The 20,834-nt window shown below is 42.8% G+C and overlaps 2 protein-coding genes across 5 annotated transcripts in view; one reads left to right on the top strand and one right to left on the bottom strand.

The window, feature by feature from the left end:
* csrnp3 (cysteine-serine-rich nuclear protein 3) overlaps positions 1-7,615 on the top strand; it is a 67,399-nt gene extending 59,784 nt beyond the window's left edge. For all 3 annotated transcript variants that reach the window (XM_064975962.1, XM_064975961.1, XM_064975963.1), the window contains 4 exons: positions 1,737-1,910; positions 4,300-4,559; positions 4,809-5,105; positions 5,325-7,615. In XM_064975962.1, coding sequence (XP_064832034.1) covers positions 1,766-1,910; positions 4,300-4,559; positions 4,809-5,105; positions 5,325-6,473 — 1,851 coding nt within the window. In that variant the 5' untranslated portion in view covers positions 1,737-1,765 and the 3' untranslated portion in view covers positions 6,474-7,615. The remainder of the gene's footprint in view (positions 1-1,736; positions 1,911-4,299; positions 4,560-4,808; positions 5,106-5,324) is intronic.
* Positions 7,616-8,461: 846 nt separating this feature from the next.
* On the bottom strand, positions 8,462-20,338 carry galnt3 (UDP-N-acetyl-alpha-D-galactosamine:polypeptide N-acetylgalactosaminyltransferase 3 (GalNAc-T3)). 2 transcript variants are annotated; one of them, XM_064975960.1, is made up of 11 exons: positions 20,167-20,338; positions 18,220-18,798; positions 15,174-15,346; positions 14,413-14,562; positions 13,821-14,055; positions 13,545-13,662; positions 13,162-13,362; positions 11,673-11,804; positions 11,359-11,460; positions 11,091-11,243; positions 8,462-10,885 (listed from the first exon to the last, which is right to left on the bottom strand). In XM_064975960.1, the coding sequence occupies exons 2-11, from the start codon at positions 18,717-18,719 to the stop codon at positions 10,772-10,774; spliced, it is 1,878 nt and encodes a 625-aa protein (XP_064832032.1). In that variant the 5' UTR covers positions 18,720-18,798; positions 20,167-20,338; the 3' UTR covers positions 8,462-10,771. The 2 variants fall into 2 exon arrangements, with proteins under 2 accessions (XP_064832032.1, XP_064832030.1); XM_064975958.1 differs by lacking the exon at positions 20,167-20,338 and adding an exon at positions 19,123-19,334.
* Positions 20,339-20,834: the final 496 nt, after the last annotated feature.

The following is a 20,834-nucleotide window of genomic DNA, read 5'->3' as shown; positions in this document are numbered from 1 at the left end:
TGGTCATATAACTGAACCAACGGCAGTGTTGCCTTCCAAAGGCAAACATTAATTTGTAATTTGACTCAACAAGTTTTTATACATTCAGCTCAAATTGAGCAAAGTTTTTTGAGTGAACAAACTGTTCATCTGTTTGTTCACACATTACCTCAATGTCTTGTCCTTCTGAAGTCTTGTTTCCTTATTTCCGTGTCGAAAACAAAGAGTCGGAGAGAGAAGCTGCCAGTCATTCCTCCTTAGCTCTGCTATCTATCTCTATGATAACGTCTCTACAAAATGCAATTACTATCGTTTGTGTAATAACGCATAGATTTATTGATGTCTAAAATGACATGATTCATATCTAAATAATTTCTACTAGATTACTGATGCAGACAATGACTGGCTGAAGACCAAGTGATGTAACATGATTTGTGGGGGGAAGGTATAGCAAGTTCCAGAAAAACAATGTTTGACAGTTACAAAAGTAAGACTTCTTAAAGTCAGTAGCCTAATTTGGCACTCAGTATCTGTGTAGTTGACTGATGAGCCTGCTCTTGTTTTGATTGGTTTAATTGCACCATCAGTCAGAGTTTAATGGCTGTCACTGGTGGCTGCTCTCCGCTGGCCTCTCTTGTAGTCGTCTGCTGTGCAGTGGCATCGGGGAAGATGAGGGACTCAGAAAGGGGCTGTATCCCGAATGGCACCCTATTCCTAATGGCGCCCTATTCCCTATCTAGTGCACTACTTTTAACAAGATCCCTACTATATAGGGAATAGGGGGCCATTTCGGACGCAACCAGGGTCTTTCCTCGGTCTCTGTGACACTGAAAGCTAGCTAAACACTCAGGTTCCTTTATTCAGCCAATGGCACTTTACAGCCCTCTGGGTGCTCCTCCCGGTCCACTGGAAAATGTCCACTTTCTTTTATAGAAGGTATAACCATGTCACTCAAAATGTCCCCCTAAATACTACAAATCATGCCTCAGATTGGAACCCCTCTAAGGAGGAGCACTGAATGTGCAACGTTAACCATTTCACAAATCCCTGTTTGATTTTTACATGCATGCATTTTATGCGCACACACCCACACACATTCACGTGCGCACGCACACACCCACACACATTCAGACAGTTTTTACAGGCATATTTAAATTCACTGCATATCCCAGAATAAGTAAAGCTGTAGTCAGGCTTTTTAAATTTCCCCTAAAATGTAATTAATACATTTTGAAGCCAGTGGATCATTTCAATCAGTAGCCGGTTGGATGCATTCATTGTGTTTCTGAGGTGCAACAGCAATTTAAGTACAGTCACATAATGTTTTAAATTTTTCATATGGTGCTGTGGCCGGATACTAAAAGCCTGCTTTGGGCATTAACGTCTCATTTCATTTTCACCCCATGTTGTTATTTTGTGATCCATTTTTTATTGAGTTGAACAACAGCCAGGCAGTGTTTTTATGAATACCATCACGAGGACAGGGCAGAAGAAACAATCTCAGTCCGATGTCCTTTTTCTGTGGTCACTCAATCAAAGACAGCAGAATGAACTTCCTGAGGTAGACATCATGTATCATGCAATCTGCAGCCTTTGCTACGGGGGGGAGGGGGGGCGGGGGGCTGGGCAGCAGCTGGGGGTGTTGTGTTCTGTGACTCAATGTTAATTGACTGTGTTGAGGAGAACTGCCCAGACTGGCGGGGCCTAAGCTGGGCATTAAATCAGGTGTTACCTTCCTTCCCTGTTGATTGTTGCAGGTGCAGTGGCGGAGACGGAGAGGAAGGCCATGAGCGGAATACTTAAGAGAAGGTTTGAGGAGGTGTCCTCCTCGCCGTGCTCCTCGTTGCGGGAGTCTGATTACGAGGTCTCCTGCAGCGAGAGCGGGGACAGCAGCGACAGTGTCAACCCCTCGGCCTTGGGTACCTTCACCCGTGAGTCACCTGAGTCACACACACAAGCACACATACACATGCACATACACACACACTGCCCTCTCCCCCTACAGTCAACGAAACACTCAAAACACTACAAAACACTCATTGATATGCTCAACACTGACACAGTGTCGAAAGAACAAACAAATAGCTACATTCATTGTTCATATTGTACATTAGTGAAAGAGACATTTGTTTTTTAATGAAGCTTGTGTCATTCTGATGTCACTAATCCATCATAATGTTGCTTTTGTAATGGATGTTGAGTGTGTTAGGAAACCTATTGTCAATAATAACTTGTGATGACTGATATTCTGAGTTCTGAAGCCAAAACCAACCCATGGCCAGTAGGAATATAATTCCGATAACACAGTTGAAGAGGAAAGAAAAAAAGCTGGATCAATCTGTGTGCTTTAACCCTGAAATCAGCCACATATTTTTATGTGTGGGGGGGGGCAATCTGACATAACGGTAGGACCTAAAATGGCCACCAATATGGGCAATATATGGGCCTATTGATTTTTTTTTATAGTGGCTGCCACGCCCCCCCATGGGCCAAATCTGGGGTGGCTCCATATCTATATATTTTCAGGGTACACACTGTACACTATATATACAAAAGTATGTGGACACCCCTTAAAGTTAGTGGATTTGGCTATTTCAGCCACACCCGTTGCTGACATGTGTATAAAATCAATCACATATCCATGCAATCTCCATAGACAGAAATTGGCAGTAGAATGGCCTTACTGAAGAGCTCAGTAATTGCAGCTATTGGTGTGGCTGTTGGTGTGTCAGCCTCTCTAAGAAGCTCTCAGTCGAGTGAACCTGTTCTCCGCTCCACAGCTACTTATTGGAAAGGCTACAGCCACAACTGATGGCGCCGCTGATAAAAAGAACTGTGTATTAGATGACCTGTATCTTTCTATGAGCAGATACGATGTTATTCGTAGGAAAAAAAATGGAAAATTTGGTGGATGATTCCTCAGGGGACAGATCTATGTTGTGTTTGGTGACAGATGCACAGGAGGACCAGGAGGACACTACTCTCAGCTCTAGTCTGCACTATGCAGCACAACACATGGCTCCCCCAGTTTCTCCCCACTAAAGAGGTGCCACAATGTATCAGGCTTGCTCCTGAGATGTACAGTAGCATTGTCTCCTGGGGAAGACAGAACACACCTGTCTTGGGTCACGTTAGTGTTGAAGAAATAACCCAGCTGCTCTCCTGGTGTGATTGCTTTTAGTGAAGCAGCCTTGGAATTGTGAGGTCTTTGAAAAGGGCTACTATGTATTCTCAAAGATACATTTTTAGAAATGGTTGAGGCAACCCTCATCGGAAATGGACAAGAAAACAGAAGAAATACAGAGAAATATACAACTATGTTAGGTATTGCAAGCTTTAGAAACAAAGACAGCCACACACTCCGTATGTATAACCTCCCAGTAATTTATTGGGTAAAAAAAACACCAACGTTTCGACATCACTGTGCCTTCTTCAGGGTGCAAGCTTGAAAACCATGTGGATACCCGAAACAACAACTTATAAACCTTTTTTTAAGACAATAAAGAAAAATTCCAATCTTGAAGCCCAGACTGGTATTGCCATGTTGTTAATGAAGACATTGTCCTTATGGCACAGAGTGGAGAGCTGCACCAACCAGATGGCCCCCATTTGTCCTGTTTGTCTGACCTCAAGTGACCGCTGGGAAAGTGACTCTACATCCAGGCCTGGGAGGGGGATTATTTATGCTCTCAGTCTTTGCTTTCCTTTTTTCCCTCCCTCCCTCCCTCCCTCCCTCCCTCCCTCCCTCCCTCCCTCCCTCCCTCCCTCCCTCCCTCCCTGGCTCTCATAGAACTGCCCTTAAAAAGCCACAAGTAGGATCGACATGCCAAATGGCAGCTTTGGGATGATGAAACACTGCTTTACTAAACTGGTTTGAGTTAAGGCTTTTTTATTGTTGTCTGAGAGCTAGCAAAATGACTCCTGAGGTTCTAGGGTCTTGAAAAGTCAAATAAAAATAGGTATTCAAATCATTCAAATAGTAAGTAAGCACAGAATAGAAAGGTTTGGCTACACATCTACACCATTGAGAGCGCATCACAGACAGCAAAAACATTCAACACTTTCCTATGTACCTTATGCAGTTTTAAATAGGTGCATTTCCTTGAAACAGTGTCCTTGTTCTTGTATGCTGTAATGATGGTTAAATTTAGCTTTTGGTCATACTGGTGGTTCCACCACGTGGAACTGGTTAATCTTTCATTCATGTATGAACAAATAGCCCTGCTTCCCCCTGTTATTCATGTATGAGTAGGCCAGCTATCACCGCTTTTTAACGTTCCTTTCACCATCCACTTCTTCTGTTGTCATTTGGTCCTCTAGCTGACTCCATCCTGAAGCGAGAGAAGCGTGTGAGGACGAGGAGGGTGCACTTTGAGAACGTGACGGTGTACTACTTCAGCCGGCGCCAGGGTTTCACCAGTGTGCCCAGTCAGGGAGGCAGTACGCTGGGCATGTCCAACAGACACAGCTGTGTCAGGCAGTTCTCCCTGGGAGAGTTTGCCCTGGAGCAGGAGAGGATCCACAGAGACATGCTCCGAGATCATCTGAAGGAGGAGAAAATCAACTCCATTAAACTCAAGGTATTGAAAGAAAAGGAAGCTACTGAGCTAATGAAATGTACGGCACACAGGGAGATGATATAATGCATCGTGATAAACAGACGGTACTCGATGCACAGTTGTGACATAGCATATCCTCGTAGAAATCCAGAACGTGTTTTCAACGGCTAACTCTGTATCCTCTTTTGAGATGCAGTATGTCATTTGTTTCGGGCTGGTTGCTTGCTCTTCAAACCGGACTGAATTTGATCCCCTCTCGTTCGTTTCCAGCTGACTAAGAACGGTACAGTGGAGTCGGAGGAGGCCAACACGCTCACGGCTGAGGACATCTCTGACGATGACATTGATCTGGAAAACACGGAGGTGGACGAGTACTTCTTCCTCCAGCCCCTCACCACGAAGAAGCGCCGGGCTCTGCTGCGGACCTCGGGGGTGAAGAAAATTGACGTGGAGGAGAAGCACGAGCTGCGGGCCATCCGGTTGTCCAGAGAGGACTGTGGCTGCGACTGCAGAGTGTTCTGTGACCCAGAGACATGTGCGTGCAGCGTAGCAGGAATCAAATGTCAGGTAAATCTCTGGGTAGTCTGACCCAGACATACTGACACTGATGTATCGTTAAGTGATCAAATATTTTAGACGCTGTAGATGAAAGCACTGCATTATTGAAAAAGCATTATATAATTACAGTTGCTTATCTGATATTGCCAAAAGGATTACACTAATTTGTCTATTACATGCAAACTGCAGAATATATGGTCATATAACCCAATGTGGTCCAATCTACAGGTGGACCGCATGTCTTTTCCCTGTGGCTGTACCAAGGAGGGGTGTAGCAACGCGGCCGGCCGGGTGGAATTTAACCCCATCCGTGTACGGACCCACTTCCTGCACACCATAATGAAGTTAGAGCTGGAGAAAAGCCGTGAGCAGCAGCAGGCCTCCCCTGCCAATGGTTACCATGGCGAAAGCCACAGCCACGGCAACCCGCTGGTCCAGACCCAACATAGTCTGGAGTACTCTCTGACAGACCCAACACTTCAACAGTCTGCCATCATTCACCTCCAGACAGCTGACAACATGGAAGAGCATCTAGATGATGAGGATGAGGACGATGAGGAGAATGAGGAGGATGAGGAGGACGAAGAGGACAACAGCAGTTTATGCAGCGGACTGTCTGACTCCAGCACTCAGAGCTTGGCTAACAGTGACTCTGAGGAAGAAGAGGAGGATGAGGATGAGGAGGAGAAGTCGGAGGACTTTGAGGATGGTGTGAGCACGCCGCCTGTGTCCCACACAGAGGTTGTTCCCCTGTCCTCTGTGTTGTGTTACTCTGATGGCACCTTGCCACAGGACAACCACATTGAAAAGCACATGAATGGAAACTCTTATTTACTCAGCTCCCAAGCCAAGTATTATCAGCAGAAGAACCCCAGTGCTGTTGCATCTGCCAACGGGACGGCCAGCCAACCCAGTGAAACTTACGGAGAGGCCTTATCATTCCCACACCCAGTTAGCACTAGCAATGGGGCCATGCCACAAGGACCATACAACATGGCCGCCGACAAGGCAGAGCAGTATACAGACTTCCCCCACCAGGCTGAGGAACAGTACACCAATCAACACTTTACCCTGACCAACGGCAGAGCAGCAACCACTGCCATGGGCTGCTGCACACCTGACCTGGAAAACAACATGGTCCAATCTAAAGGAACATTCCCTGAGCAGCCTGGGGGCATTAGCCAGATGGAGTCCCACAACAACTACCTGAACAATAAGAGCTCCCAGGAAGGCTACGGTAGTAATGGGAAGTGTTTTGTAACAGAGCAGCCAAAGGAAGTGTCTCGTGCTAATGATTTGTCTGAAGGGCCTTCTCTAGCAGACAGTACAAAGACACCTGCATTAGCAGAGAATCTCCCCCAGGTCGCACCAGTTTAGTTGGCCTAGCTTACCTGTCTGTAGACTTCATGTTGTGTCTTTTCTTAATGAACGACCCACTGGGCACAGTTCAATGTCAACTAACGTGAATTCAATGTGAAATCAACAACAAATGTTACCGTGTCACTGGATTTAGGTTAAAAGCTAGGTGAAAGAAAAGACTAAATGCCCTTACATTGATTATTTTTTGCAAATCCAATCAGTTTTTGACATTGATTCAATGTCATCGCATAGATTTTTAGGTTGAAATGACGTGGAAACAACATTGATTCAACCAGTTTTTGGCCCGTGGGAAGGCTGACCAAGTGTTGAAGATCTTTATGGCCTTTAATGGGAACTAAACTTTCCAAGTAATTCGCAAGACCTTACATTACATAGACATTACTTAGCTACTGGATCCATAATGAGAAACATTTCTATTGAACCCGCTGATTTCTAGTATTCTAAAGTGCAAGATGGAATCAGTCAACAAAAACTGAACGCTATAAGCCTGTGCATTGTATCTCGTAATTTTAAAGGTAAAGTTTTAAGCATATATTGTGAGTGGGACTTTTCAATGTCTGTGTCAAATGTGCAAAAGAAATATTGTCACAGTTTATTTATTGGTTCTGAAGTATGTGTATACTTATGTTTTGATAACTATAAATGCATGTTCTTTTGGGTCTTAAAATGGCATTTATGAGAAATTGACCACGGTCAATTTGGGGTTGATAAAATCTGTCTCAATGTACTGTACAAACCTTATTATTGTGTTGTCACTTGTAAAATCCCCGCTTTTATATGGTCTGGAAAAGCTTGAAACAGACTACCACTTGTATTTATTTATTTAGAATTATAATGCCAAGAGCATCATTTCATTGGAAACATTCAGGTGTTTAGACCACTAATGTACTTTGACAGCTCTCAAAGACCATATACAGCTATCAAATATATGGGAACAACAGGACAATAATATGATCAGTAAATCATATTTTATGGGGCTTAATTTAAAAATAAACATGTCATAATAAAAAATACAAACTGGGGACAACATAGGTATTGCTGAGTTGGACAGGGAAATGATTTCAAGTACATATTTACACAAACGTTCCATTCTCTTATGACAACTGACAGTAAATACCTGAAGAGATTGGTTGTACAGATGAGAACGTTATCGTGTGACACAATTATTGAAGTGTGAAGAGCAATAATAACAGGACATTTCGAAGGTTTTAATGAAAGCCATGTCGTACTCTTGAGAGTCACATCAGGCATTTGAGGTCGGACAATCAAGCAAGCCTATGATTCATATCAGATCAGCCTGGGAGAAAAGACATTGGGAGAAAATGCCATTGAACGTAAGGCCATTGAACGGAATGCTCCAGATTTGTATTGCTACAACTGTATTAAAACGTTAGGGACAGCCTTTACAATGAAATACCAACATTCCCTCTCCATAAAAGGAGTGGGCAGCCCTGCATGTATCCCTGTCCTCGAAGTCTGCACCGTGTCTCTATTCAACCAACACTACTTGATTTGTGATTCTGCACCTGACTGAAACACAAAATGTTACCTCACCTCATTGGCAAACAAAGTGTATCCAGCTGTCAGCCAATCAGTGCTACTGTATGGACTGTACAGTATCAGTGCCAAAGCATTTAAGGGAAGGCAAGATACAGTAACATTGCATCCAATTGAGTAATTCTGCTGTGTTTATGATTTTCAGTATTTATTATGAATGATATATTGAAATGTGTATTTGTTGTGCTTTACTGAACTGTCTGTATTGGATAAAATCATGTTTCTGTCAAAAATGTTGCTCGTTTCATGACGGTTGTGAGTCGTACAGCTCCATGTGCCTGATTTCCTTATATCGCTTACTATAATGTGAAACAGAATACTTTTTGTATGGAATGGTATAAATGTTTCAATGTGTTTTGGTTTCTTAACGTTAGATAAAGCCAAAATGTTATGCAATTTTTTTTTTTTTGCGTTTTTGCTTTAACAATACATGACCTTTAAATAAAATGAAACCATGTGTTTTTCTTTATACGTTTAGCTTGAACAACTTTTATTTAGAAAAAGGGTACACCAACAACCCAGTAAGGATGGGTCAAGGATGAATTCCTTTGTGCACAGCGCCCTCTCCCGTTGAACATAAGAAATGGTGAAGAATGGTACTCATGCCATACAGCATAGGTGTGAAACTCATTCCAAGGAGGGCCTGGTATCCACAGGTTTCACACCCTTGTACTTGATTGGTGAATAAAGGTCACTAATTACTAATGATCTCACCTCACCATCTCAGGCTTAATTGAAAAAAAAAGACACTAGACCCTCCATGGAACGAGTTCAACACCCCTGACGTATTCAGTCATTGTACTCATTACAGAGTTCCTTTTACTAAAATGGAAAACCTCAAGGATCCAAACATAAAAGGCACACGGTTCTAATTTATCGACAGACTGCAATAGACCCATCTGTTTCTCAGTCCCAGACATATTCAATAGTCAACTAAATTCTAACATTCCATTGTCAGTCAGCATTCTTCCATCAATTCGTATAAACTAGCCCACACCCTTGCATCGAAACACTGACATTTGTGTGATACTGGGAGCTCTGAGACTTGACTCAAAAAAAAATACAATCATACATTCCATGTTGTAAACCAAGTTAACATTTTTCCCCTTTCTACAGATCCCATTTAAGCCTACATATACATTTTCCAATCCCCATGAACATGATACAAAAACATGTACATTCATTTAATTCAAAAAAATTATTTTACAAAATGGTGTTGTCAAATATAGAAAAATACATTCCAAAGCGCCTATGCATGTTAAGATGTGTCAACCTTAAATTATTCCCTAAAACCCTGACATTAAAACTTTATTAGATTTTTGATAAAAAGTAGGCAGGGCCCAATCAATCAAGCGAATTCCTGTAAAGAGAGATTTCAAAGAAAATAAAGAAAAAAAATACTATTTCGTTGTAGTTAAACTTGAAAATCAACCAGATTGTACACAACAGGTCATTTTCAAATACCACAGCAGTGACTGGATTTGTGTTTAAAAATGCTATGTGATAAAGTCTCATAAAAAGTTTAACCGTATACATGATTAAAACACCTTTGAACTCCCCAGCCAAGCAATATGGAAAAGCAAAAGAAATGTATTTATCTTGCAAATACCGGCAAAATGCCACTTTGGAGATTTTATCAGAATTGGCTGTTCATAAAGTGAGAGGCACTGTATGGGCAACGCATAGACATCATTCTCAATCTGCTTATGAGGAAAACCAGCTGGAGGAGAGGGGAATCAGACCCTCTAGTAGGGGTAATGGAGGATGCATATCTAGTGCTTTCCTGTCACATCTGATAGACAAGTTCGCATAATAAAAATAGGCAGTAGTGGTAGATGTTGAATAACCTATAATACACATTTTAAAATAGATTTTCCCTGTATACTTCTAAGCCAGTAGTTCTGAAAGTAGAGCTTACAAGCCAAAAATGATCCCCAAAAATTGCATACATCACATATGTGCCCAACGTAATTTCTCACGCCGAGGGGCTGAACCTCATTGGCTGGAACTCAAATTGCTAGGGGGCTGGCCCACCTGGGGGAAATGTAAGGAAAATGGCACTGCACCGCTTCCAGAAAATGGATTTGTAGCTAATTGAGGTAAGACAGTAATTCTCCTCATAGATTGTTCTGGAGCATGTCTTTAATAGTAAAAAAAAAAAAAACTTGATTAGTCTTTGGTGTATAACATCGAAGTTATTCAGTTTGTGCAAGAGGCAAGTGCACTACTGCATTATGACAGTCCATTGTTGGTTTTCACATTTATATTAATAAATTATTCAGTGTGGGCAATAAAGAACAAACCTTGGTAATTAAATAAAAATGTAATGTTGATTTCCCGCCGAAGTACACAGTATAAAAAAAGACGTATTCTTCAAAGAAATCTCTCTTCATTCAGTATCCATCCAAAGTCTTTCCAGTCCTAGCTACCTCCGTCAATCTACAGAGAGCATTTGGTGTGTAAGACAAGAAAAACAATTCCTTTACCCAAATCATGATTATTATTATTTTTTTAAAAGGAGTAAAACAAACAGTCTTTAGTATCAGTTTGAATGCTTCCTTCCCGAGGTCACGTTCTCCTCAAATCGCAAACTTTCCAGCAGCAGTTCTTCTACGTATAAAAATAAATACAAATTCAACTTCGATGATAAAACATAACAAAAATGTACGCCAATTGCTACTTGTTCTAATGGTCCTAGGATACCAAGGCACACATCGTCCACCATGTGTGTCCTGTAGTCAGACGTAGAGCCACAGCTGGTATCTGTCTGAAGGGTTACAGGCCACCAACGAGGGGTGCTCATGACGAGCACTCAGACACAGGTTCCATCCTGGGATGTAGAATAACTGGTTCTACAGAGAGGAGAAACAGATTAGTCACCAACATCCTCAGTAGGAAATCACTGACATCCACTTCTATGGTGAAGATGATGCAAGAGAACAAGGCAAACGCCCAACAATTTCATAATAATTGACAGTTAAAAAAAAAAAAAAAAGGCTTTCAAGTAGAAATGTTGACTGAGCCCATTAGGATAGAAATGTGGGTATTTGGTCTCACCTCCCTTAACTCCCACTTCTGTTCAGCTCCTACAAACGTATTGCGGCCTTTATACTGGCAGTCTTCCAGCTTCACGGCTCCATCCGTCCCATGCAAACACAACTCCTTCTGAATGTTGTGCCGGATCTCATGATGGGTCGAGTACTCAAAATACTGAGGGATCACAAAAAACACCAGAAGTAATCGTTTTTATTTTGAAAGTGACCGAGAAAGTACTTAGCATTTCCTTCATGACTGAACCCAGTCCCTTCATTCCCTTCCCTCTGACCTGGTTTCCTCCGAGGCCGTGGCATGGATACAAGATCAGCGGTTTCCCTCCCTCGTTGTTCTCCCCTGCATCCAGACACGAGTCTTTACCTACATTTTTCACCTGGAAGCACAAGGAAAGGGATTTCAGTCAGACACACAAGCTGTTCAAACAAGCCCAGCCACCTCCCAACCTTAGAGTAGCTCCACACTACCTCTCCCCCCTGGCCTACCCTGGAGCTCCCCTCGGAGCCCTCTGGAGATGCTAAGTGGAAACCCACCATTGCCAGAAAGCTCTCTGTGGTCTGGAAAGAGTCTGGGAGAGGGGGGACTTACCGAGCCAAAGTGGAGCGGGTTGAGATCAGGCATGAAGACCTCTGGATACACATTTTTCAAATACCAGGAGAAGCTCTTGCACTGCAGCCGCTCCCGGAGGTCCACACGACGCCCGACGTCTCCGAAGGCCCTCTGTGGAAACAATTCCAGGCAGCAGCCATTAAAGAGGGGTGGGGACTTTCCTCATTACTCACACTGCCCAGGCTTTGGACTGGGAGGAAAAAGTCAATTTCCACTTCCCCACAGTCGGTCTAGTGCTGGAGCTCCATGGTTGATGGGTGACTGCTTGAAGACAGCACCATGTATGGCAGAGTTTCAGGCTGCCCGATCTCGTTTCGAGTAATTGGCACGCACAAAAATTATCCGGTACACATACAGAAATACCATAGCAAATGATGAACCCTCTAGTCGAGAAATTACAGACTTTTCCCTCTCTTTGCTTCATTTAAATTCATTCATGCCATCAATGTTTCAAACAAACGCATGCAGACATTGCTCAGCCATTGATTCGCCTATTGCCAGCACAAACGCAGAGTATTCCAAGGAACAGAGAGCTTCTCCGGGCAGATCTTTAGTAGCGAGAGCATTTAAGAGAGATAATGACGCGGATGCTGTAAGCCACCGTGTGCGACGATAACAACTGTAGCTGTGCTCCTTGAAGCGGTTAGAGACACAGGGGGGGTGTTTGAAGGCAGCAGGAGAGGGCCTCTTGGCCTGCTTCACTCCAAGGTACGCAACTACACATGGCCTGAGGGGGGACTGTTTATGGCGTGGAGATGAGAAAACCTGATACAGCAGCACTACGAATCCCTGTCATTTAACAGACTCTTGCCTCCAAAGGCTCCCCTTCCTGCCTGTTAACAACTCTAAAACACCTAATAGCCTGGAGGCCAGCAGAAGTTTTTTTTAGACGGATACTATTCATTTCTACTTATTTCACGTCACATAGTGACACAGTTCTACGGTGCATAACCAGGGACCTCACGGGAATGGGTTTGTACATTCAACTGTGTTCAGACGATACATAACCAAAAGACGATCTTTGTTTAGGTGTCAGTGCTCTAAAATGAGTCACTCTGGGGGGAGAGAGAGAGGGGTCCCTGCCTCTATAACAAGTCTCTCTGGGGAACATGACACCAAAGCCACAAGATGAGATTAACATTTTCTTTAAGAATCTATGAAGACTTTATTTCCAAAACACTAAATCACATACTTTTTTAAATTTTATTTTTAATCACATCAGCCTGTGGCTGCCCAAACTTGTCCTACGAGGGGGATAACAAGTGGTCTGCAGTCAGAATGAGAACAGTCATATGTCCATGTGGGATATAGCGCAGGGCAAACATTCCAGAGCAAACTGCTAAAACATTACTTTAGGGAATAGATTAACTGTTTCTGAACTCCTGTCCCATTTCCCGGGATATCGACATGCCTCGCTGGGTTTAAAACGTACAACAATATGACAAAGTCACTCAGAAATACCACATACGTCTTTGGCCAACTGGGCGGCTTGCTGGTTGCGCCGGTAGAAGATTTCCTTGTAGTCGTCCATCCAGACCTCGGCCAGCCGCACCTGGTTGCGCGCGATCACCTGGGTGCCCTTGGGGAAGGTGTGGGGGCTCTTGGTGCGGAACACGTGACCCACGATGGAGCAAGGGATGATTTCGAGCTGACCGCCACACTGCCACACCTACAGACAAGACAGAGGCAACACACCCAACACTGTTAGTCATACTTGGTAACCGGTTGGTTCGGTTCTACTACACAATACAAAGATAGAGAATGAAACACACACACACAAAAAAAATGTAGCAGCGATGACACTAACACAAGGTGTTTTCTAACTAGAAAGCCAAGTGAATCAGCTCATACTCTGAAAGACATTTCAATATTCTCGCCGCCCCAGATTTCCATTTGTTCATCATAGCTTCCGATGAGATAGAAGTAGTCCTTGGAGATAGAGAAGAGTCCCCCAGCAAACGTCGGTGTCCTGTGGGGTAAAAGATAACCACTGAATAGAAGGTCCGGATAAGTTTGTTTACACACAGTTGAAAACCAGTTATCAAGGTAGATAGATGGGAGGTGTTTGTCATGTCAGTATTTCCTCCTGAAAAATAGCCATTCAATCATTCACATAGTTCTTCTCACTTAATAGGATAGGTCTCATCCTTCCTCCGTTGTTTCTCGTGGTCCGGTAGACTCTCCCAGCCGAAGGACAGGCCCCAGTCGAAGTTACCACGGTTGTGGTTCTGCCCGTACGGCGAGGGCTTCATAAACTCAAAAGTGTTGAGGTCAATGGTAGTGATGTCAGGACTCACTACTGCAGTGTAGTTCTCTGCTATCCTGGCCAGTAGAGGCTCAAGCCAGCCACTGAAGCATTCACCTGTTGGATACGCATTCACCACCAGCATTAAAATAGAACCACTAAATAACATAACATTTTAAAATGCTAAATACTACATCGGCACGGAACATAGAAGACTGTTGTATAAACAACTCAATTTAATGAACACTGATTTGATATTTTTCCCTGGCCAACCCAAAGCAGGCTGCCCAAAAATGTTACATTCGAATACTCATAATGTTTTGTGGTTTTCCTGCCATGCCCGAAACAGCATCTGTGTAGTGCTAATATTCTGGGGTGTATAGGTGTCTAAAAGGCAGAGCTGTTCTGGTTGTTCCAGCCTGATGACTCAGTTGTTTGATGTCTGTGCTGGGGTGTGGGTGTGCATGTACTAACAGTGCGCGTCGAGGAAGGTGAGGATGTCTCCGGTGGCTACAGAGGCTCCCAGTAGCCGAGCGGTGATCAGGCCCTTTCTCTCCCGCTGCCGCACCACATGCACGATGTGCAGCCGCTTCAAATATTCATCCAAATCCTCTTTCAAGGCGTCTGTGAAAAGGTAATGAGCCCACAGCATTAGACCATGCAGATCTAGAATGGACAGTCAAGATACAGTAATGGACCTTGTAACACTTTCTGGAAGAGTTGGCCTCTACCTCAACTTAGACCCCCCCCCCTCCCCCTCCAATATGGAAGCTTGCACTACATACTGAGAGAGAGACACCATGGCTAGCTGCCAAGTTTGCCTGATCAGTTCCTAGCCTTATCCTATTGGGCCAGGGAAATAGCTTTAGTACAGATGTCTAATAGCAGGCTATTCCCAACAAACGACAGAGGGCTTTGAGTGTCACTCAGTTGGGCTGCATTCCCTGCTCCCTTGTCATTTTTACCCACAGACTCGTTTCCCCCTCAGCCTAGGGCCTGTTTACAAGAGAAAACAGACATATTTCTCCATACCGCCACAGACTAGCTAGCCCCTCTTAGGAAAGTATTCACTAGCAGTGCTGCTTCCTGCTATAACCCCCTTCACAAGAAGCCGGGGCTCCAGCCTGCACATTTCATGGCACACCAGCGGGCCGCCCAGCAGGCCAACTGAAATCAATTCCAAGTGAAAACAAGGTGGTCCTGCCGTCTGCCTGGCTGGCCAGTTAGTTCCTTACCGTCCACACTGGCATCGTCCACCAGGATGATCTCCTTGAGGAAGATGGCAGGGGAGGTGTGGAGGACGCTGTACACCGTCCTCAGCAGAGTAGTCCAGCCTTCATTGTGAAACACAATGATCACGCTGGTGGTCAGCAAAGGGGGACAGCGCTTGAACGTTTGCTCGATACATCTGCAAAAGAGCATTAAAACATTTTTATTTTTTTTAAAGGTATTTTTGGGTCCCTGAGAGGCCTTTCAGTGCAGGACTGTGGTTGAAACATCTGAAGTCTTCCCCTAAAGGGGTGTCTGTTTCAGTTGTTTCATTGGGATGTGAGACTCCCTTTGAAATGCCAACCGCATCAGACAGTCTGAATCTGTGTAAATTACCCCATTAAAAATAGGAACATGGACAGACTTGTTTAATTAGCCAAACAAAACGAAGCTGTTTCTTGACCCAGACACATTTACTGGGCACACATGCTGAAACAATGTTTCAGACAGAGAAACTCAGCCTGTGGTTAAAGTGAAATTTTCCTCAATAACTCAAAGAAAATATCAAAGACTTGGAGTAAAAACGGTCATTTCTGTTGTAGACACATTATGGTCATCTCCTTCCTTCTGTGGTCATTCAGTATGTGACTTTGGTTTCATACGGAGCTACTGAGACAAGACATAAAAGCATACTGAATTCCTCAATAGAGAAGCTGTTCTATTGAACACCACTAGATGGTGCTGCTATGTGATGAGGAGAAACCCCACTTTAGATGTTTGCATCATATGAGGATGTTTTACAAAATATACCCTATAATGACAGAATTTCATCATAAAAACAGGGCCACCAACCCCAAGATTGACTCTACATTTTTTACAAGGCTACGTAGCCAAAGCATATGGCACTGAGACAATACATTTTAGACAGTGGTGTAAAGTACTTAAGTAAAAATACTTAAGTATACTATGTAAGTAGTTTTTTTGGGGTATCTGTACTTCACTATTTATATTTTTGACAGCATTCCTGACATAACTATGCACTTTTTACTCCTATACGTTTTTCCCTGACACCAAAACGTACTTACATTTCTAATGCTCAGGCAGGACAGAATTATGGTCCAATTCACCCACCTATAAATATAACGCCTTGTCCGCCCTACTGCCTCTGATCTGGTGGACTCACTAAACATAAATTTTGTAAATTGCCAGTGTGCAAATGTCTATAATTATTTATTTATATGTTTTAATTGTGTTGTCTGGTTTGCTTAATATAAGAGATTTGATGGATTCTCTCACATACATACAGCTGAAGTTGGAAGTTTACATTCACTTAGGTTGGAGTCATTAAAACTCGTTTTTCAACCACTCCACACATTTCAAGTTGGATAGGACATTTACGTTGTGCATGACAAGAAATTTTTCAAATAATTGTTTACAGACAATTGGCATTCTTATAATTTATATACAACTTATAATTCACTGTATCACAATTCCTGTGGGTCAGAAGTTAACATACACTAAGTTGACTGTGCCTTTAAACAGCTTGGAAAGTTCCAGAAAATGATGTCATGGCTTTAGAAGCTTCTGATAGGCTAATTGACATAATTTGAGTCAATTGGAGGTGTACCTGTGGATGTATTAAGGCCTACCTTCAAACTCAGTGCTTCTTTGCTTGACATCATGGGAAAATCCAAAGAAATCAGCTAAGACCTCTGAAAAAAAATTGTAGACCTCCACAAGTCTGGTTCATCCTTGGAAGCAATTTCCAATCGCCTGAAGGTACCACGTTCATCTGTACAAACAATAGTACGCCAGTATAAACACCATGGGACCACGCAGCCGTCATACCGCTCAGGAAGGAGATGCTATCTGTCTCCTAGAGAGGAATGTACTTTGGTGTGAAAAGTGCAAATCAATCCCAGAACAGCAACAAAGCACCTTGTGAAGATGCTGGAGAAAACAGGTACAAAAGTATGTATATCCAGAGTAAAATGAGTCCTATATTGACATAACCAGAAAGGCCGCTCATCAAGGAATAAGCCACGGCTCCAAAAAAGACAGACTACGGTTTGCAACTGCACATTGGGACAAAGATCGTACTTTTTGGAGAAATGTCCTCTGGTCTGATGAAACAAAAATAGAACTGTTTGGCCATAATGACCATCGTTATGTTTGGGGGAAAAAGGGGGATGCTTGCAAGCCGAAGAACACCATTCCAACCGTGAAGCATGGGAGTGGCAGCATCATGTTGTGGGAGGGACTGGTGCGCTTCACAAAATCGATTGTATCATGAGGTAGGAAAATTATGTGGATATATTGAAGCAACATCAAGACAGTCGGGAAGTTAAAGCTTGGTCACAAATGGGTCTTCTAAATGGACAATGACCCCAAGCATACTTCCAAAGTTGTGGCAAAATGGTTTAAGGACAACAAAGTCAAGATATTGGAGTGGCCATCACAAAGCCCTGACCTTAATCCTATAGAACATTTGTGGACATAAATGAAAAAGCATGTACGCCTACAAACCTGACTCAGTTACACCAGCTCTGCCAGGAGGAATGGACCAGAATTCACCCAACTTATTGTGGGAAGCTTGTGGAAGGCTACCCATAACATTTGACCCAAGTAAAACAATTAAGGCAATGTTACCAAATACTAATCGAGTGTATGTAAACTTCTGATCCACTGGGAATGTGATGAAATAAATCGTTCTCTCTCCTATTATTCTGACATCTCACATTCTTAAAATAAAGTGGTGATCCTAACTGACCTAAGACAGGGAATTTTTACTCTGATTAAAATCTCAGGAATTGTGAAAAATAGTTTAAATGTATTTGGCTAAGGTGTATGTAAACTTCCGGCTTCAACTGTACATGCATACATATATCCAGATACTTTTAGTCAAGTAGTATTTTACTTGGTGACTTGAGTCATTTTCTATTAAGATATCTTTACTTGAACTCAAGTATGACAATTGGTTACTTTTTCCACCACAGAATTTAGAGCATGGATATGGAAACAACTGTGATAAGAGCACAAAAACAGCCAGTCAATTATGGAGAGATAACATACTCTGGTGGTCTGGTATCAGGACCCAGGTCACGGCTGAGAGAAATGCGGTCACTGGCGTAGAGGTTAAAACAGTGTTTCTCCTCTCCCCGGTCCTTCTCCTTCTGTTCAGCAGGGCTCAGTTTATCTGTGTGAAAGGGCTTCCCAGAGGCCCCGGGGCTGTTGGGGTCCTGAGGTGGACGCTCCAGGGCTGGCCTCAGCTCAGCAGCCGTGTAGGTCCCTGGCAAACAGGAGAAGTCCCCTGCATTGTCATGCTGACGCACTGGGGCTTTGATCTGCATTTTTGGCATAGCGTCCCTAAAGTTATTGACAGCACCCATCACCATGCCCAGCATGGCATCCCGTTTGACAGCCATCTCCTTCAGCCAGGGCTCTTCTAGGGAGGGACTTTGGGTTACTACTTCACGTTGTATTAGGAAGAGAAATGTGACAAAAATAAGGGCCACTATCACCAGTTTTAAGGGGTGTAATCGCCTTCTGAGAACTCTGCGGAGACCACTCATTCTTCTGGAGATATGTGGGGTAGATAGCTTTGAGACAGTACTTCACCTACCAGTCAGTTGCACCACCAGAGGAGGTAACCTTAAAAAGAAAGAAATGTGTCAAATTAACAGAGGTAAAAAGCAGGATCACAAAACTCATTCTCGCATGAATGGAAAACACGTATTTCTTCAAAGCTGAGAACAGACTGAAGTTCTATGTCACTTTGGATTATGACCATACACAAGCAGGAATGTAACAAGACTTGCGATTATTTTTCTCCACAACCTACTGTCCAACAAAATAGTTGGAAAACGTGCTACTATACAGCAGTCTACTAAACGACAGGAATGACCAGGCTACTATAAAAATGCTCGTCATAGTCCTACATTTTCACACTCTTTTGGGGAAAATGATATGACTTACCGGGACGTTGCATAAAGGATGGGAAATGGACTCCAAATTATTGATTTAAAAGTCCATCAAGTTTTGTCGAGCATATCGCTAAATGAAAATCACCTTCGAAATAACGTGGAATTCCAGAGTAATTGTTGCCCAAAAAGAATACAGTTGTGCAGCGTTTCTCAATCTTTGCAAACTACTTCCGTCTCGTTGGATCCAGGTGCGCTCCTTTCAGGTAGAGGGTGGAACCCTTATATTTGGCACGCGTGCGTAGAGCGGATCTCCCTTTGTCAAAGCCCTAAAGTTATCCCATTTGTTACATTAGTGAAACACTGCAAAACAGTGGCTTAAAAATGATGAATTAAGTCATTTGGCGCATGAAGTATGAGTCTATTTGTGTCAGTTGCAAACATCACTTTGATTTATTTCAGCTACAAAACTATAACTCGCTGTGCCCCGTTTGGTTAAATCCATTTAAAAAAAAGTGTCATCTTGCAGAGTAACTTTGTCTCATGCACTATTGGAAATAGTCTACACCGGGATATGTCTGATCTTATAATGGTATCAATTCTTAAAATCATGGATTTGTTCAGCAAGTCATTCATTGAGACTGTTGCCGGGTTACACATATCGGATGAACGTATCCTATACCTCTCTGCATCCAATAATGAAGAAGAATAATGGGTCGCTTACAGAATACGGTTTAGCCTATACTGCAGAAAATAGGTTGGGACAATTTTTTGGTTTGTTTAACAGATCAACATCGGGCATTGTGTACAAGTGTTGCATTATAGTAAGCATAATACAATTCGAACTCGAACTGTTTATCAGAATTGCCAAATATTCAAGCAAAGGCGCTCAAGCGCATCTGTTACAAAGTATCATACAGTAGGCTAGCCTAAGAAAGCTATAGAACTCCTCAGATGGTAAAGAGCATTACACGACAGGCAAATCCTTTTAATTTTACGGTTTACACTAGAATCAAAGTCCAACCTTGCATTTATTTATTATTATTTATTTTTTATCTCAAGGCTTAAGGAAAGGAATGACTGAACATCTGCCACTCACCGAATATGTTGGACCCTCTGAGACATATCCCAACATATTCCTGTTTGCCAAGTAACCCCTGGCAGATGGTATCCGTAAAGTGTTCGATGCTTAAGGTGGTAAAGATAAGACGTGGACACCGTAGACATTCGGAGGAGGAATACTCCGGTGCGCAGTAGGAGTCTTGTCAAGTAGGTTCAACGAGGGACACAATTCACAGTGACTGTTCTCCTGTCCTTCTTGGTACTTAGCCTACAGATCACAAGCTCCCCGAGTTGTGGAAGTGACTTTTTCAGGAGTAGTCCGTCTCTATTATATATATTATATTTGATATAGGCGAATAGCTTATGCGAATAATAGGCGAGTCTCAGTGCATTCGAAAATTATTCATACCCTTTGATTTTTTTCCACATTTTGTTATGTTACAGCCATATTCTAAAATTGATAAAATATATGTTTTCCCCCTCATCAATCTATACACAGTGCCCGATGTCAAAGCAAAAACAGGTTTAGATTTTTTTCGTGCAAATGTATTAAAAATAAAAAACAGAAATATCAAATTTCAATATTTATTCAGACCAGTCGTCTTGGGTATGACACTTCTCCCATTCTTATCTACAATTCCTCTCAAGCTCTGTGAGGTTGGATGTGGAGCGTCGCTGCACAGCTATTTTCAGGTCCTTCCAGAG

The sequence above is a fragment of the Oncorhynchus masou genome, chromosome 10 (assembly GCF_036934945.1).
Source record: "Oncorhynchus masou masou isolate Uvic2021 chromosome 10, UVic_Omas_1.1, whole genome shotgun sequence".
Classification (NCBI taxonomy): Eukaryota; Metazoa; Chordata; class Actinopteri; order Salmoniformes; family Salmonidae; genus Oncorhynchus; species Oncorhynchus masou.
Note: the sequence above shows the minus strand (reverse complement) of the source record. Positions and strands in the feature narration are given on the sequence as shown.

Bases quoted from the DNA above. Each gene is read 5' to 3' on its own strand.
- galnt3 (XM_064975960.1), bottom strand. From the start codon at position 18,719: ATGAGTGGTCTCCGCAGAGTTCTCAGAAGGCGATTACACCCCTTAAAA. The intron at 14,056-14,412 runs GTTAGTACATGC...CGTATCCAACAG, and splicing joins CACCTTCCTCGACGCGCACT to GTGAATGCTTCAGTGGCTGG. The intron at 13,363-13,544 runs GTATGAGCTGAT...TCTTGTCTGTAG, and splicing joins ATATTGAAATGTCTTTCAGA to GTGTGGCAGTGTGGCGGTCA.